The following is a 20,123-nucleotide window of genomic DNA, read 5'->3' as shown; positions in this document are numbered from 1 at the left end:
TATTTTTTAAGATTTTATTTCACTCCTGCCACACGATTTCATGCATTTCACAGCCAATGTGCGGACAATTTTATGATTTTCATGGGTAATTTGCATATTTTGGCGGCCATATTGGATTTTGCCAATTTGCAGAAAATGCTCAAGGTTACACGAGTGGCATCATTCAGATTCGTGATCAGCACCCTCGAATTGACAAGAAACCATAAAAAAATATTGTATATATAAAAAAAACAAGGTTATGCCTCTTCTATCCTGGACTACTATTGTAATGGTTCCAAAGCCAGACGGCAGTAACTAAGAATGACTCCTATCCAATTCGATGGAAGGTGGATTATCTGGGAGAGTGTGTGGTTGTTTACTTAAGGATTACCATTCCTGCTGATATCGGGGATGGGGGGGGCAGTGAGAGAAGCTTGGAATTTGAAATTGGGGTGTCAGAGGAGATCTGTTTTTAAACACAAATTTTCGTAATGTTGGCAAGTGCCACTGACTGACCGAGCCAAAGAGATATCAGCCTTTGTTACACCTGAAGGCTTGTTTCAATGCAAATTCATGCCTTTTGGAATGAAAAATGCACCAGCAACCTTCCAAAGGTTAACAAATCAAGTGACTGCTGGATTTGACAATTGTGTCGTATACATAGACGACATCCTAGTGTACAGTGATACTTGGAATGATCATCTGGATCATTTGAGAGCACTGTTTGACAGGCTGGATAAAGCCAATCTACCCGGGGGGGGGGGGGGGGGGCACTCGACCAAAAAAGTGGTAGGGGTGTGCCGCGGGCGAGACAGAAAACGGGGGCTTTGGAGCGGGCTCATTGTAAAAAAGAGGGTCCTCGGAACGGGCTTCGGAACGACAAATGTTTGTGAAAACGGGGGTCCTTGGAACGGATCGCCAGCGTGTGAGCGCGTATGCATCCTTTCGGAACGGTCATGTGTGCATGATGCAGCTAGCGCGGCCTCCGCCGGGGAGCTCTGCCGCCGCTTTTCACCAAAATTGCAGCTCATTCAACGCGATCGGAGCGGCGTAACGAAAAATATGCGAAGCTTTGGAGCTGATTTATCTCTTCTTTTTTCTCGATAAGAAGAAAATGCTATGCCTTGGAGCGGCTTTCTTTGTTCTTTTTCTCAACAAGGCAAAAATGCTATGCCTTGGAACGGAAATTTGAGTGTAAAAATGGGGGTCCCCTCCGCGGCACATACCCACTATGCATTATATACTGAGTGCCCCCCCCCCCCGGGCCAATCTAGTAGTGAATCCGATGAAGAGTGAAATTGCCAAGGCAAAGGTCACATATTGGTCAAGGGCAAGTGCTACCAAGAGAAGCCAAGATACAAGCTATCTTAGACTTTCCAATCACCACAATTAAGAAAGAATTGCTCAGATTCTTAGGTATGAGTGGCTTCTACAAGAAATTTGTTCCAAATTACAGTACAGTGGTTAGCCCTCTGACAAACCTGCTGAAGGCAAAAGTGGAGTATGTCTGGTCTGACAAATGTCAGAGATCATTTGAGAAATTAAAGGCCATTTGGGTGAACGAGCCTATTTTGGCAGCTCCAAACTTCACAAAGACGTTCAAAATAGCTATTGATGCATGTGATGTTGGACTAGTAGCAGTATTGCTCCAAGAAGATGAAGAAGGCATCGAAACCAGTGTGCTACTTCTCTAAGAAACTGAATCGGTTTCAGAAGAAGTATTCAACTATTGAAAAAAGGGCCCTGAGTCTCGTACAAGCCCGTCAGCAGTTTGAGGTGTATCTAACCAATGGAGAGATTACAGTCTATACAGACCACAATCCTCTTGTGTTTTTGGGAGATATTCAAAACAAAGAATCAACGACTCTACAGATGGAGCCTGATGCTCCAACCCTTCCCTTTGAAAATTGTACACATAAAGGGAAAGAATAATGTAATTGCTAAAGCTCTTTCAAGAGTATAAAAAGGGTTGTCTGGAAAACGAAGACCGGGGACACATATCACACTCGTGTGAAAGCGTTTGTAGTTCCCCCACGAAGTGTATACAAAGCAGTGCAAAATGTGTACAAAACACGTGCGCGGGTTAGAATGGACTTTGGACCTTGCCCCCTACTCATGTTCTCCCATTGACAATGCGTGGGTCCCCGGTCTTCGATCTTCGTTTTCCAAACCCGTTGTTGGGTGTCTGGAAAACGAAGACGGAAGACCGGGGATCGCATTGGTTTTAAATGTCATTATGAAGGCCTCTATTATTCAGCTCAAGAATATTCTGATCTTGAATACATTTGTGAGGCCCCTCCAAAATAGGGCACCCCTACAAAATTCACTTAGCTTTACTTATTCACATATACCATCCATTCATTTTCAGTGTATATAACCCTCAATTAGAACACTTGCACACCTCCGGTGTTTTATAGTGGAGCAACCCAAAACCTCCATCTCAGTTGTCAAACATGTGGTTGGTCATCATTACCTTGTTGATGCCCATACAAACTACATGTGACTGACAATTGTTTCTCTCTTCATTATTATTTACAGGTAAGAAAAGATACATTTTTGTTGTTATTAATACCCAACTGTTGTATATATATATATATTCTGTTAATATGATTGTAATGATACTTTTGTGGTATGATATGTCTTCCTGAACATACATAGACTAATTAGGTAGGATGAACAGTATAATTGAAAGTATACTGTTATATATCACTGACACATCTATACAGAGATATTCACCAATAGAACATTATTAGCTATAGTTTTTACTGAACTTTTTGGTATAGAAATAGAAATAGGTATTGTTCAGTATATTATTGTGACATTTCTTTCTAAATGTGTACTTGAACTGTATATAATATTAGATTCTGTAGTCAGAGGTGCATGTGCATACCTATACTGTATACTCCTTTATGTTCTTGTTCTTCTCAAGAAAGTATCTGTTATCAATGTGTTATGTAAATAGGCTTTCAGCTTGTTACCTTGACTCCTGGAAATTGTGTTTACTTTTAAGATATGTAGGAGTTAGTGGTAGATTAGGGTGTTTAAACCATATAGCATGCTGGAAGACAGTGTTAGTATGTTAGTGTATACTGGTTACTGATTCCAAGAGTGAGAGAGTTAACTTAGAAGAGAATTAAGGGATCACCTCAGAAATGGCAAGGGATTCTTTTTGGATGTCAGAACAAAGACAGTTCTCAACTTGTTCATAAAAGTTCCATAAGAATCAGGAACCATCTTAACAGTTTAGATCGGAGACTTTAGGATGTATTCCCCTGTATCCATCGGCCATGTGTTCCCTTATCATTTAGTCTAGTAGTTCAGACTTTATTTCATCAATGTTTGATTATTAGAATTAGAGACTATTAATAAGACTTAGGAAGTACTCTTTAATTCATATCATTTAGACAGATTGTTAGCAGTTATATTTGTATTGATTTTAGTACTTAAATTCGTTTATTATAAGTATGTTAAAGAACAAGTGAGTATATTATATGATCATAAGTTGAGAAATTAGTTTGATAGATAATGTCTATTCCTGATATTGATTGTTATTTGAAATGGTTCTTGCAACATTCTTTTTAATAAACGTATGATCATTACCTTGTTGATGCCCATACAAACTACATGTGACTGACAATTGTTTCTCTCTTCATTATTATTTACAGTTTAAAGCCCATCCGACCCAGGGAGGGGTAACACATTAATGTCATTAATTAACTGATAATGAAGTCATGTTAATTGCTTATGTCAATAAAAAGTATAGTTAGACCAGTTGAGGCGGAATAGGTCTGCCAGTTTACACCACTATTTCACTGAGACAAGACAGTAACAAACTCGAGTAATCAATCGAGACCAGGAATTTCAGACCAGTTTAATTCTTAACTGGTCCAGTAAAATGAACTCGACCAGTTAGACGAGTATGCCATTGTTCCATTTTCCAGTTACATTCTGTGAACTGTTTTTTCCTACTTGGCTGACATTAATTTGCAATTTTACTACCATTGACATAACACATGTCCCCAGTCTTCAGTCTCGTTTTCCAAACCTGTTGTTGGGTGTCTGGGAAACGAAGACAGAAGACCGGGCATCCGTAAGATAGGCATATAATATTCAGCGCCAGTTCAAGAATATTTTGATCTTGGATACGTCATCTGCTATGATTGGCGGCGCGATAGTTATGGTACCTTGTGTGAATATCGTTATCAGCTAGGGCCTAATTAATAAGGATACATAAAAATTATAACGTACATGATTTATTTCACCCACGGAATTCAGCCATTGCAATTCACAAAACTGTCATAAAACTGAAAACTTGCATACAATACACCTCATATACCTCACGTACAAGCAGACCCAACTTAACTGGCGTTTGCAACTATTTACACCCTGCAGTGCTTGTCTCATTTTAAATCTGGTTGAAAATAAAAGAGCATTCGGTCCAACCCCAACACAACACAATCTTTGCTGAAATCATTTATTTATCAGCAGAGACACAATGAAGATGAAAATATGTTGTTTGGAAGATTTAATACCATCCACAATGCAGGAAACATCAATAAAGTAAGCATATCGTTCTCAAACCTCAGCTTTATGTTGAAATAGGCCAAAACGCATGATTTCTATGTGCGCATCATATTGAAAAGGGAGCTGAAATCACAATCTATAATGTCACTCCCAATTACCAACATATATTTTCTAAAATGGTATCAATTTTAAAGTTATTCCGTTATAAAGTTAACCCTTATCAAATTTTGACAATTTGACCCCTCCCTCTCTAAATGTTGTCACTACGCCGACGCGCATTTTGTTTTTACCACGCCGCTCGCGAACTGTTTTTTTTTTGTTCAAGTCTTGAGCATCTTTTGAGACCAAATTTGCGACGCCAGTGTACACGGTTCTGAAGTTGTGCAACATTTTATAAGTGTTTGTCTGACCCAAAATTGCTCTTAAACGTGATTCCGTGTACAAAATCAATCCGAATTGTGTATTTCAACCAAAAAATCATAAATGTATGCGTGCAATTACGTGCAATTGGAACTAACAGGTCAAATCAACTTCTGCACGAGCCTTACGCATTGCTTTTTGGCAGAAGTTCTATGGAAAATGCACCTTTTTCACACAAACTTTGAGACACTCTGTATTCATTCCCCCATTGCTCGAGAAAGAATGGGCAGTTAACGATGGAGTGAAAAATTTATTGAAGAATGGAATGTATATTTCATGAAAATGAAAGCCATTTCCCCATTGGATGTTATCTTCAATACGTGTTTTTTAGATGAAGTTAGTTGTCAAATAGGCTCTTTCATGAATGAATCGCGTCGAGCCAACCTGTCAAGTGCTTCACATACGTTGGTGACAAGGTCAGATGCACGGAGTATTGCAAGATCTATGAAGTCACGATCGATCTTGAAGATGCAAGATCCCGGCCAAAATACGTGCAATTGGAACTAACAGGTCAAACTTCTGCACGAGCTTTCAAGTGATAGATCCTTGAGCTGGAGCTGCAGGATTGATCCAGGTCAAAACACCTGGAAGTAGAAAATTCAGGTCCAAATCAACTCTAGCAAGATCTTTCACGTCACGATAGATCCATGAGCTGCATTATCAATTCAGATCAAAACACTTGGAATAGGAACTGACAGGTCCAAATCAACCTTTACAGTGGATCATGCAGCTGCAGGATCCAGACAAACACACCTGGAAATGGAACTGATTGGTCCAAATCGAATCTGACAAATCTTTCAAGTGAAGCTAAGTCCTGCAGCTGGAAGATTGATCCAAGTCAAAACACATAGAAACAAGAAAGAACAGGTCCTAATCAATTTCTGCACAAGCGTTCAAGTCATGATAGAAATGGAACTGACCGGTCCCTAAGCTGCAGGATCCAGACCAACACGGCTGAAAACAGAACCATAGAACTCCAGGAAGTGGAGAAATAAAAGCAATATAGCTATATGAAGCTGCTTGCTATTGTTCAAGTTGTATCGTCTAATATCCAAGAACCACAAGACGATGAAACCTGGTTTTGGGGGGAAAAGGCTCTAAAAATTTGTAAATTTAGGTAAAATCACATTTTAACTCCAAAAATAATGGTTTAAAGGTACTAATTTTAAGGAAAAAAATTCCCTTCCCCAAAAAACATATGAATAAACATCAAAACCAGAGAAAAAGACAACCAAATAGAGAAGTTGTGGCCAAAACTGTGATGGGGGGGGGGTTGGCGGCCATTTTGGATTCTGGCCCGTCACACTCTTTTCTCGGACCTGAGACAAAAAATACTATCATTTCATGTTGTGATACATTACAAAAAAACTGTTGTCATATCAAAATGACCAAAAAAGGTATTTTTGACCCATGTACAGTATAGCCCACTCCTAATCAATATAACAAAATGTTAATTACTCAGAATCAAAAAGTAAAATTATGCAAGCAAATAACAATAAATACACTGCATTACTATAGGTGAGAAATTGAATAAAAGACAGGGAATATTCTAACCAATCATCTACATGATTTTAGTCAGCTATGTCGTGCGATTCGGTGCGAAATAAGTACAAAGTGAAAGTACTGTGGTATCTTTGCAAGTAATACAGCATACTTTTATTCAATATTGCACTTAATGTAACCGGTTGAATATAAACCCCTGAGATTTAAACTGCAATGAACAAAAATGCTATTAGAATATTGAAAACTGAAATACTGAAACACCATTGGATATAAAAATGATCAGTTGTTGATAATAAGGATATATGAATAGAGAAATAGTTAATTACATAAGAATAAAAAATATATATAATTCCAAAAATACATAAATATGGTGTCATGTCGAATTTGGAAACTTTATGTGAATCAACATGATAGGAATTTAAGTGAATGATTGCACAATGTTGAAAGAGAGTAAGGACTGGCAACCCTCTTCTATTATGACTAGCGAACCTCTTCTATTATGACTAGCAAACCTCTTCTACTATCATGACTAGCGACCCTCATCCCCTATTATGACAGGCGACCCTCATCTAGTGACCGTCCTTTTTTATTATGACTAGCAATCCTATGATCAATGACCCTTATGATCTATTATGAATAACGACCCTCATCTTGCATTATATCGGACCTTGTGACTAATGGTCATTATGACTAGTGACCCCTTTTCCCTATTATACTTTCTGGTAAAGGATTTTACGCATGTTAACAGTGGTCCTTATGACTAGCGGGCATACCCTTAATAGAGTAAGCGTAAGCACCAGATATAAATGAGCTTGAATATAAGTACCACGCTTGGGTGCCTTTACTCTCTGCCTTTCTCTACTGAACATATCAATCTCTAATGGCTCAATTCATTAACTGCTCAATGTATTTTTAGTGTTCGATTTCAGTTTGCCAAAATATGAGGCTAATCAAAGTGAGCTATTGACGAATTTATAGTAATACGTTAATTAATCAAAGTTTATTTCAATCTATAATTTTCTCAAATTCACTTTAAATTAATTACCAGCTAATCTTACATCATTATTACCGCTATTCCACATTTTGATACTTACATTTACTACTTTTCAAAATCAATATCTGTTTCCCCCCTGAAATATGAAGGTAATGCAACAATTCATGAAGGAATTTAGAAAAATATATTTATCATTCAATTCAATTCACTTCTATCTCTGTCTTTTCATAATTATCAATTGCAATTAGTAATGCATCAAAAACATATTTTCTTTGTAATTGTTATTTGATTTAATTTGTCATTTGTTCTATAAGTATTGAATAGGCCTATAAGTGCATTCATCACATGTGCTCATGTTTATTTCTAGCAAACTTACCTTGTGTGCCACCATTGTAGGTATGCCGACGATGTGTCCATATCCACCAAATGAAAACCACTGCAGTCCCAAGGAGCACTATCGGAATAACTGAAAAAAAGAAACACGAGCTTTAATTATGATAGAGGGTCTGGGTGTTACAACTTGCTTACTCGTGTGTGTCATGTTATTCACATTTAATAACTAAAATGTACACAATTATTTCCGTTTACATGGTTTGTTCTCTGATTATTTATAGAAAAATCGTATTCTCATTCCACAATCATAAGCTCATTTCTCTCTCCTTTTTTATGGGGGGGGGGTGTTGGTGGTATGGGGTTGCATAATTTTTTCTTATTTTTATCATTATTATTCTAATTCTTTCGATATGCCCCCTGTCGCTTTCTGCCGGGGACACATTTGGAGAGATAAGGATTTCGTATTCATGGTGTCATTTATGTAATGAAAGGTACACTCCATACAAACAAAGGAAAGTATTTTCCTTTGTTTGTGGAGAGTGTATACTAAATTGTTGGTTGGAGGTATTTTATGTCAATAGTATTTTGTGCCATTCCTAAAGTAAAAAAAAATCGATGGAAAGCAAATTAAATATTACCAATCATCAATGCTCTGGTACCCGGACCTCTTTCTTTCATGGTCTCATCAGTTACTGGTATTGTTTCTGAGGGATTTGATCCCACCAAGATCGATGCGGCTTTCCGTTCTCTCGACCCGGGTACATCTGACGCAACACATGTGTATGAAGTTTCACTTGGGTCAGCTTCGATGGAAATCAATATGTTTTTAGTTGAATCAACATTAGTTTGCTCCTCCTGATATATGGTAGTTATCTGTTTAGTTCCATGCAGGAAGAACAGTTCTATATTGGGGTAGTAACTAGTCACCGAGCAGTTTAAGGTAATAGTTTTCTTGGTTAGGACATGGCAAGGCTCTGGGTTGCTGACCGATGACACATTATTGGTACACCCTCCAATAACTGGATAAGGTTCTTTCGGGGGAGCTAAAAGATAAAAAGGGAAAAAATGGATGTTTTGCAGATTGATATCACACTTGTGCAATTATTTGTACTTTTTATGTCTTTAGCAAATTTCTTTTAATATTTCAAATTATTTTGTTACAGTTTTATTTTCTACAGATATACAATATTTAGATCTTTAGGCGTTTTGAAAAAAACAATATTTATGCAAAATACATATCTAAAAATATTCAAACAGCCAAAACAATACAAGTGACACTAATATATTAGATTCCGTATTAACCCTAAAATGGCCGGGGGTTGAATCAACCCCCCCCCTCAACATTTTCTGCGATCATTCCGCAGTGCAAAATTTTTTAAGCGCACCACTCAGAGTTACTACTTTTAAGTCTCGCGCATCTTTTGAGACTAAATTTACGACACCCGGGTACGCGGTTCCGAAATTACGCAACATTTCGTAAGTGCATGTCAGACCAAAAATTGTTCCAAAACGTAATTTTGTGTACATCGTCAATGCAAATTGAGTTTTCTCTTCTTATTCATAAAGATATGATTATTTTAGTTTAAACAGCTAAAATTTACTGATATTAGCAAAATTATGCTTCAAAAAGGTTGTGCAATAAATCTCCTGAAAAACAAAGAAAAACAAATGGTTGAAAAACAAAGAAATACATAAGAAATTCATAAAACAATAAAATACATAAGAAATTGATTTCCAAAATGAATTTTTTTACAATTGCAATTGTCAAGAATGCTATAAAGAATATTTCTAAAAGAAGCATTCTAGGAGCTTTGTTTAGTGAATTAGAGCAAAAACTATGATTTATGCATAAATTAGCATAATTAATTCATATAAAATAAAATCTCATCATTTTGGAAAATTTTACCATACAGCTTTGTAAAGTACATTGCACACTACCAGCGTGCAAATTTTTGCGGCGTTCGCACGATCGGCAGCCGAGATCTCAGGGGGGATTTGAATCAACCCCCCCGGCCACACAACAGCCAAAAAAGCCCGGCCTAGTTAGGGTTAAACACGCATAGTTACCAGGAATGCTTCTAGCATTTCTTTAATTTTAATATAAGAAAAAAGAGCATATTTTCCATTAGGTTTGATGCCAAGATTGAGAAAAAACTCTATTGAGCTCCTAAAGTTATATCTTAAAAATGTTAACTGTCTTTCTAATCAACTGTAACAAAAAACAATTGGAATATGCCTCTGGCGGTCTCACCTGCATCACGCGATTCAGTATAGCAGCAGTGCTGACTTTGAAAACTACTTTAACTCGCACATGATCAGTAATACTTGGTTACTCTTATGTCAAAGTTTTAATGAACTACACCAACAGACTTTCAAAGTTATGATGGTAATTCAACAATTCCCCCCAATTTAGCCAAAGTTCATTGACCCTAAATGACCTTTTACCTTGATCATGTGACCTGAAACTTGCATAAAATGTTCAGTGATACTTGATTACTATCATGTCTAAGTTACACGAACTAGGTCCATACTTTCTTAGTTATGATGACATTTCAAAAACTTAACCTTAGGTTAAGATTTTGATGTTGATTCCCCCTACATGGTCTAAGTTCATTGACCCTAAATGACATTTCACCTTAGTCATGTGACATGAAACTCCAGCAGGATGTTCAGTAATACTTGATTAACCTTATGGCCAAGTCTCATGAACTAGGTCTACATACTTTCTAAGTTATGATGTCATTTCAAAAACTTAACCTTAGGTTGAGATTTGGTGTTGACGCCGCCGCCGTCGGAAAAGCGGCGCCTATAGTCTCACTCTGCTATGCAGGTGAGACAAAAACAGCTATGGTGAATAACTTACCATATAAGCTGATATCAGTATAGTTGTAGATGACGTTCCCCTTGTAGTTCGAAACTTTGCAGATGTATCGACCTTGTTCAGAAATGCTGACATCCTTGATGATCAAAGAATAATTTTCATTCATTTCCATGATGTCACATACACTTTGACGTAAGCATTTACCGGTAGCGTCTTCAGTTGGGATCCATGATACAAGGTTTGGTGATCGTCTGGGATCATATCCTTTCTTCCAATAGACAGCCAATGGTGAACCTCTAAACTGGCATGGCAGGACTGCTCTGTCCCCTAGTTTTATATCTTTGTGTAACTCAGTGTAGACAACGTCATCAGGAACATCACCTTGTATCCCTGAATGACACAGATAATGTTATTTACAATGATAGAACACACACATTTGAAATATTCTGAGTCTTGTCCGATTTCATTCTATTCATCAAAACATACATGAAGGTTTCATAATTCTATATTTTTTTTCATTACAAGGTTAAAATAAAAAATATAGGAAACTTATTTCAGTTATATCTGAAGTGTTTAAATTGAAATACCAAATACGTACAAGTGTCATTTCCCAAACACTGGCCCAATTTACTTCCAGTTGATATTTCATTCCAAATGTCCACAATGACAAGTGATTTCAATACTTTGTTTCATTTCTTTTGATCTGTGCTATTGACATTTTTGATTACCTTTTAAATAAATGGTAATCATTTTGGAAAATCCAGATCTTGGTTAAATCTTGTTTTTGTTATTACCACAATCTAATGCCCATGCCAAATTATCAGTGACACTCGATTTACCTTAGAATGGGTTCTCATATTTCTAATTCATGACATTTCAAAAACTTAACCTTGGTAAGGATTTTTGGTTGACAACACTGCTGCCCTTTGACAAGTGGCCACTTGTCTCGCTTCTGCTATGCAGGCGAGACAAACAGGTTTACTTACCCTTGATACAATAGAAAGGATGAATATAACCATTATCAAACGCTATTAAAGAACCTTTTTAATATAAGCATAATCAAGCACCAATAAAGGACATTTTTATCATAGCTTGTCCAAAACCTTTACTACTAACCTGTAAAGAACATGAAGGAGCAGACGTTCAAAACACATAATATCCAGAGAACAAGTCGTTTTCTTTTGGGAACCGCCATTTTCAGCTACGCGGCATGGTGAGGCAAGATCTACAGTATAAAGCTGTATTCGCTTGGATCAGTGCATCATGAGCAAATATCAATGTTTACATTATGACTTATGAGATAATTTTTAACCATGCATCTGCTTTCATAAATCTATGTAACTGCAATTTCAAATGAACTTTGATAAAGTTAATGATTGCTTATTCGAGACATTGCCACGTATACTCGACCTGTGTGCTCAACAAAGGCTGTACACATATATACATGTAGCAAGAAACTGAATGCGCAATTTAAATTGATTTTATGAACTATAACTTTTTGCATCTCAGTCATTTAAATCAACATTTTTTTCCTGTAGGGAACAAAGGCATGCCTCCTATCAGCTTGTGTTCCACGCTTCAGTCATTTGTTTAATGAGATATGCATCTTGATCAGGAGTTTTATAATATACCTCAGGGCAGAATATAAAATAAGAATCCATAATCCTCCATTGTATGGATTCTTATTCTTCTTTTTCAACAAAGCTATACATGACCTCCACTTCGCCATTGCCAGTTAATGTGCATCCTCTAAACTTAGATTACAACCATCATTCATTAAAGAGGAAGTTCACCCTGAACAATAGTTTGCTGTAAAAATAACAGAAAATTAATTCTAAAAGATATTGAAGGTTTGAGGAAACTCCATTAAAGATTAAAAAATTAATTAGAACTTTTTTGAGTTTTGGATTTGTGACGTCATAAACATACAGCTGCCCCATATGCTATGTGATATAAAATACATACATTTCAGTTTTTGTATTGGTTCGTAAAGACTTTTGTTTGTTTTCATTTTAGGAATGGTTTTGAAATGATAGGTTTATGGATATACTGAAGGTAGAGTAAAAACCGTTTCCATTTTCTGAGAAAATGACAATTCATTGATTTTTACCACACAATATGTAGGAACGTTGCTCGCATATGACGTCACAAACCAAATTACTCTTTAATTCTTTGTTTTTAGAACCTTTGGCAATATTATCTTTTATATTCACTGCTATTATTGCAATAAACTTTTTTCAGGGTAAACTCCCTATTAATTCATCCAATGCAAAAAAATATAAAGAGGCATGCAGAAGGCCACAGAATTGAAAAGTGCATGGTGGCATCTGACGAGGTTTAGTGACAGAAGAATTATAGACCTATTATCACTTGAATGAATATTAACAAAAATTATAAATATATCACTTGAACTTGTACACTCTGGTAAAGAAAATTTGCCATTGGAAAGAACAAGTATAATGTTTGTGAGGGAGTGGAGGGTTGAGAGATCTATCATATTTGAGTTGATAATGGGTTTCTCAGAATGTATACAAGTCAATCAAACTTTATCTCAAAATGTTTGTTTATTGTAATATTTGTATTAATATGATATTCATCATAACCAGACTTTAGGCATGTTATTATCACTAGACCTGTTAATGATTAACCTTGCTTATCATATATTATGAGGTATACCTGCTAGGGTCATGGGTACCGTTTCATGAAGCTTGTCAGCAATTACAAGTTCTCATTCAGTGACAGTTATCATACACACACAGTTATCATAGTAAGAGTCAGAGACCAGTGCTTCTCAGTCAATCAAAACCAAGGATATTACTAAAATGTCAACAGTAATTAATTTATTGTAGCAGCTTGTGCTACCAACTCGCATGCAACGCCCCTGCCCCGATCTAGACTACCTTCTTTTAGACCTTCTCTTCTCAATTTTCTGTCTGTCATTACAGCTAATATCTCCACCATTTGTTTCCTTTTCAGATTTCTCCACATCCTTGTCGATTGTAAATAATTGTAAACTAGTTCAAACATGCCATACATGTGCACCTGATCCTTGCTAGCCATTGAAAAAGACATCACATAAATGCACAAAAGTACATTATATTAACAGAAGATGGGTGGTATTTATTCATCAATGCCCACTGAATCGAGATTGAATATACTTCTTAGAAATTAAGAAAAAATACCTCTTAGAAATAAGGAGAATTCTCGCAAATAAAGAAAATACTTCTTAGAAATAAGACAAGTGGAATGCCTCTGGCCGTCTCACCTGCATCACGCGGTTCAATATAGCAGCAGTGCTGACTTTGAATACTACTCTAACTCGCACAAGATGTTCAGTGACACTTGGTTACTCTTATGTCCACTTTTTATGAACTAGACCAATAAACTTACAGAGATATGATGGTTATTCAACAAAAAACCCCAACATGGCCAAAGTTCATTGACCTTACATGACCTTTGACCTTGATCATGTGACCTGAAACTCGAACAGGATGTTCAGTGATACTTGATTACTCTTATGTACAAGTTTCATGAATCAGATTCATAAACTTTCAAAGTTATGATGGTAATTCAACAGATACACGTAATTCAGCCAAAGTTCATTGACCTTTGACCTTGGTCATGTGACCTGAAACGTGCACAGGATGTTCAGAGATACTTGATTACTCTAATGTCCAAGTTTAATGAACTAGACCAATAAACTTTCAAAGTTATGATGGTAATTCAACAGATACCCCCGATTCGGCCAAAGTTCATTGACCCTAAATGACCTTTGACCTTAATCATGAGACCTGAAACTTGCACAAAATGTTCAGTGATGCTTGATTGCTATTATGTCCAAGTTTCATAAATCAGATCCATAAACTTTCAAAGTTATGATGGGAATTCAACAGATATCCCCAATTCGGCCAAAGTTCATTGACCCTAAGTGACCTTTGACCTTGGTCATGTGACGTGAAACTCGTGCAGGATGTTCAGTGATACTTGATTAACCTTATGTCCAAGTTTCATGAACTAGGTCCATATATTTTCTAAGTTATGATGACATTTCAAAAACTTAACCTCAGGTTAAGATTTCGATGTTGATCCCTCCAACATGGTCTAAGTTCATTGACCCTGAATGACCTTTAACCTTGGTCATGTGACATGAAACTCTAATAGGATGTTCAGTAATACTTGATTAACCTTATGGCATGTTTTATTAACTAGGTCCATATACTTTCTAAGTTATGACGTCATTTCAAAAACTTAACCTCAGGTTAAGATTTGTTGTTGACGCCGCCGCCGTCGGAAAAGCGGCGCCTATAGTCTCACTCTGCTTCGCAGGTGAGACAAAAAATGAAAATTCGCCTAGGATTAGAGTGAAACAATGGCAATAAAATATTTCCGTTTGTACAAATCATTTGACTTGAAAAAATATCAAAATCTTCCCAAATTACCAAATCAAAGTCATTATAACTACACAAAGACTTAATCTATACCAACATAATGCAAAAGAAAAAAGATCATTGCAAAATAAAACCCAAAGCATTTGCATACTGTTAAAAAACATGCACCAAATTTCAAAGATATTGTACACACATATATTGCAAACGAAATGCTGTAAAATCAAGGATTATGTTAGTACTGTATAAATGTCAATCAGCCTTTGTTCCATATACTGAACCAAATACAAAGAAATTTACAATTCCTTTTTCTAGACTTATATATAATGTATAATTGTTGTCCCGTTGGTATCACAGTTGGATCTGGGGATATTTGGGTAATGATTTGTATATTATGTTTTGTCACTGTGTATGTTATTCTAGTGTAAATAAGAATGCATAGAAACTCTGTGGTACAATCGGTGTGAATGATTTTTTTTAAATAATTTCATTAATTCAGAGAATTTGAAAAATTATTGTTGTTGTTTTTGCTTTATCATATGTGTGCCCCTTATCCAAATCTGAAATTTTCCATTATTTGATCAAAGTGAAACATATAGTAAAAACACAATATATCATTTCATAGAAAATGCATATATGTTGAATTATATTTCTTAATTCAAACAAATTAACCACCAGAAAACTATAAAGAACAATAGTTTCCGGCCATCGTTTATTTAATTGGTAAAAATTATTCACAACGATTGTACCACAGAGTTTCTATGCATTCTTATTCACACGAGAATAACATACACAGTGACAAACTATAATATACAAATCATTACCCAAATATCCCCAGATCCAACTGTGATACCAACGGGACCAAAATAAGACATTACATATCAACATTTGATAGTCATGCGAAAATATTTTGGCAAAATCACATGCACAGGACAAAATAATCGGGAAAGATGTTTACAATTTCAACTACCATCACTGTTTGGTAAATCTAGATATCCTGAAATTTATTTCAATAAGTCAGTGAATTGTATTCAAAAAGGAATATTTGAGCCACTTAATTTTCTGGCTATGTTAGTACTGTTATTATTTACAATAAAAATCATATCAAATCAAATTAATCATATTAACTGAAACAGTATTCATGTGTCTTTGCAAAAGTCTATTAAGTTCCTGGTACTAAAATTTCACAAAACTGCACCATGCAGTGAATAGCCACTTAACATTCTTTACAAAAAATCTGAAATAATCTGAATACCAGCTCTTAAAAATAAAGGTAAAAGTGGGCTAAATGTGGAAAAAAAGTTTTTTTCTTCATCAAGATTTATCTAGATGTGTTTGCTTCATACATATATTATCTCCTAAAAAATTATCTCTACAAAGAATGGGTGTTGACATTTAAACAAAAATAAATCAATTTGCTATTTATCACAACACAGGAACTTTCTTTCACAATGGACTCTGACCTTGAGTATAATATAAGCATCAATCAGCAAAAAAATATATCTCTTGCTTTACTACTGTGTATAGATATTACACAACATTACATATTTCCTCATACCATGAAAAAATAAAATCATAAGTCATCCTTGATTTTGTAAATATACATATATATATTTCATTTTTCATATCTGAATTATTTCTTTGATTTACATCACTGCACAGTCTTTAGCATTCATTCAAAACTGACTAGAATATGCTTGGTGGGTTTTAAATCAAATCATCAAAAATGAAATAGATATTGAAATCCTTCTTTCTATGCTACAAAAATCGGCAGTTTTTATCACACCAATATCACATGTCTCCATGTTGTGATTTGGCTCATCTATTGAGTATCAATAAGGCAACTGTCATCTTTGGATTTCTACTCAAGTTTTCTATAAATTTGTATATGCAGTCTACATTATAAATTTTGAATCTTGCTACAAGTCATAATTATGTAATAATCTTTAACATCACAACATTGTACAATATAAGCATGCCTTATTCTTTTGTCCCATTTTATCTTCATAATTTGGTTTTGATTCAGAAGATATCTGCATTAGCTTTACCTGTTAATAGCTGTGCATCCAAACGCCGTTGACGGGTGGATACAAATTGATATAATATTCTATATCTTCATACTTCCACCCCATCAATAATGGTGATGATGATCCACAGCATTTATATTGCGCCATTTATCTGTTAAAAACATTCATGGGCGCAAGCTCATCCAATAAGTTAAATCACTACACATCTGCCGAAATAAGCGAGTTTTGAGAGATGGTTTAAAGAGATCTATGCTGTCAATTTCACGAAGTGAAGAAGGGAGGGAGTTCCAATGCTGGTGTGAAAATACTTTGGTACTGTACACCCTTTACTTTAGGTACTTAGCACCACTCTAGAACAAAACTCATGCCTTTGGATCCTCTTTGATTCTCTCCCGGAAGTAACTGTTCCCATACGTGCCCATGTATGCGCCCCACTCCTGCTGGTGGTAGGGGAGTATCTTGGCACAGCGCGCTCCTGGGTTGGTCCTCTGTGCCTCCTTGAGGCCGCAGTCGCAGGAGAGCCGTAGTCTGTAGACCGTCATCTCCCCCGCATCCAAGTTGAAGGGATAGATGTTGAGGGGGTCGGTAGGTGACTCTGTAGGAGATGCTGTAGCTGAGGCAGCTGAAAATAGAAAAAAATATATAGAGGTTAAAGAACATCATCAATAAATTCTCTATTGAAGGGAGAATCATCAAAATTGCTTTTAATTCATACACTTTGTGATACACAATTGTTGATAGATAGAGTATTGGTATTCAACTAGATAAAAAATATGATAGAACCTGCATGATGTGAAAATAGCACCTTAGTAACAATAATGATAGATGCGTTGGTTTTTTTCAAACTCAGTAAGAACCTAAAAATTCAATAGGGTGACTTATTATTAAAGGTCAAGTCTACCTCAGAAAAATGTTTATTTTAATCAACAGAGAAAAATCAGACAAGCACAATGCTGAAAATTTCATCAAAATCGGATGTAAAATAAGAAAGTTATGACATTTCAAAGTTTCGCTTATTTTCAACAAAGTAGTTATATGAACGAGCCAGTTACATCCAAATGAGAGAGTTGTTGACGTCACTCACTCACTATTTCTTTTGTTTTTTATTGTTTGTATTATGCAATATTTCAATTTTTACGAATTTGTTGATTAGGACCTCATTGCCTGAAGCACAAAATGTTAAAAATAATGGAATTCCACGTGTTCAGGGAGGAATGAAACTTCATTTCACATGACAATGACGAGAAAATAAAAATATTTCATATTTTATATAATAAAATACAAAAGAAATAGTGAGTGAGTGATGTCATCAACTCTCTCATTTGGATGTAGGTGGCTCGTTCATACAACTATTTTGTTGAAAATAAGCGAAACTTTAAAATGCCATAACTTTCTTATTTTACATCCGATTTTGATGAAATTTTCAGTGTTATGCTTGTTGAATCTTTCTCTTTTTATTCAAATCAAGTTTTTGTTGGGGTGGACTTGTCCTTTAACTTCAGGGTGGCAGGTCACAAGTTTGCTTTAGCATGCCAATGTACTTACCCAACTTCCGACAATGGTCTGATCCCAGATGTTCATAGGCATCATGGTCAAGCCCATAGTATTCATCTGAAAAAAGGAGGGAAACACTCAATATCTATCAAAAATCACATCAAGGAAACTGACTTGCATTTATAATCTCATGATACAAAAACAGTTGAAGATGTTGCAGGTGAGTTTGTTTTGTTTTTGCAACCACATAATAAATTGGTAGGCTTTATCAGAGGTTTCAAGTCACAAGGTTGGAACTTCAACTGAGGTGACCCACATGAAAATGAATTGATTCATATTTTATAAAAAAAATCATCAGACTGACCTGATACAAAGCGGATTGAAATAATATGACTTGTTTAAGGCAAACTAAAGTGACCTGCAATAGCAAATCATTAACTGGATAAATCTGGGAAGAAATATTAAATGAACCAATATCTAATAAACTATATATCGAGCTGATTGTTGATGATATGACAAAGTTGAAGTGAATTATGTTGAAGATAAAGTATCTGGAAAAAATTTGGACAAGAGCAAGACTATAAACTAAAATAGAATTGAACTGAAGTGCATTCAAACAATTTTATTTTGTAGGAGTGCTATATACGTGAACATTTCATTATTACTGTATCATTAATCCTTTATTATTGTAATTATTATTATCACCATTATTAGAAGTATCAATATTATCATCATCACCATTACCATAATTACTAAATAAGTATTCTAATTCACGGACAGAATTTCCCAACAGACTAAAACATACGAGGGAAGGGGAGGATATTAATGTGTGTATTGGCGAGCCATTAGACAACATTAACACACAATTTACATGCTTAGATAAACAAGTGGAACGCCCCTGGCAGTCTCTCCTGCATTACGCAATTCGATATAGCAGCAGTGCTTACTTTGAAAACAGCTAATGAATGAATATAATGTGATATGCACTCTACAAGAACTGTGTTATTTTAACTGTTCACAGAAGAAAACACTAATGTGATGATAAAACATGAAGTCCATTGACCCAAAATGACCTGTAGTGACAATTTCTGAGTTTATTTTAGGATATCAAAGAAGCCTGAAATACGTTCTTGGGATACTGTGTAAAAAAAATACGTTTATCTCGTTTATGTGATACTGTGTAAAAAAAAGAATCAAAAGCAATTTAGTTTTTTTAGTTGGACGCAAAGAAATATCCACCTGTTAATTTTAAAGACAGTATTTCCCGAACAGCAGGTGAATTTTCAAAAGAAAGCATTCCCAATACGTGTTGAACCCTAAGAGACACGAACTTAGTAATAATATGTAAATAATGTTTTTCTTGGTTACGAAAAATGACCAATTAGATCTCGCCCTGTAAGGGCGTTTCGTGCGTTCTTAATTGACGATACGGGACTCTTAAAAAAAGCCCGGTTGCTGATACTTCAGTAGAGTCGTCAGTGTTCAATTTTGGTTACATCTTTCTCTATGGGGATTTGAACCAATATCTCCCCGAGATCGTCGGCTTAGCTCCCAACAGCGTACCTCACCGATGCTGTCTGGGCTGCTCTTTTTGTAGAGGAGAAATGGACTCCTGTTTTAGCTGACTTTTTACCTACGTCTTT

The 20,123-nt window shown here is 35.7% G+C and overlaps 2 protein-coding genes across 2 annotated transcripts in view; both read right to left on the bottom strand.

Moving 5' to 3' along the window:
* Nucleotides 1-5,849: 5,849 nt before the first annotated feature.
* On the bottom strand, nt 5,850-10,985 carry LOC121419514. Its single transcript, XM_041613968.1, has 4 exons — nt 10,617-10,985; nt 8,392-8,796; nt 7,797-7,886; nt 5,850-5,998 (listed from the first exon to the last, which is right to left on the bottom strand). The coding sequence occupies exons 1-4, from the start codon at nt 10,744-10,746 to the stop codon at nt 5,850-5,852; spliced, it is 774 nt and encodes a 257-aa protein (XP_041469902.1). The 5' UTR covers nt 10,747-10,985.
* Nucleotides 10,986-16,167: 5,182 nt separating this feature from the next.
* LOC121420050 overlaps nt 16,168-20,123 on the bottom strand; it is a 63,224-nt gene continuing 59,268 nt past the window's right edge. The window contains exons 14-15 of the mRNA XM_041614576.1: nt 18,532-18,597; nt 16,168-17,608 (exon numbers count right to left, since the gene is read on the bottom strand). Of these exons, the coding sequence (XP_041470510.1) occupies nt 17,349-17,608; nt 18,532-18,597 (326 nt within the window). The 3' untranslated portion in view covers nt 16,168-17,348. The remainder of the gene's footprint in view (nt 17,609-18,531; nt 18,598-20,123) is intronic.

This window comes from Lytechinus variegatus, chromosome 8 (assembly GCF_018143015.1).
Source record: "Lytechinus variegatus isolate NC3 chromosome 8, Lvar_3.0, whole genome shotgun sequence".
Lineage (NCBI taxonomy): Eukaryota > Metazoa > Echinodermata > Echinoidea > Temnopleuroida > Toxopneustidae > Lytechinus > Lytechinus variegatus.
The sequence above is the reverse complement of the archived record's forward strand: the minus strand, read 5'-3'. Positions and strand labels throughout refer to the sequence as shown.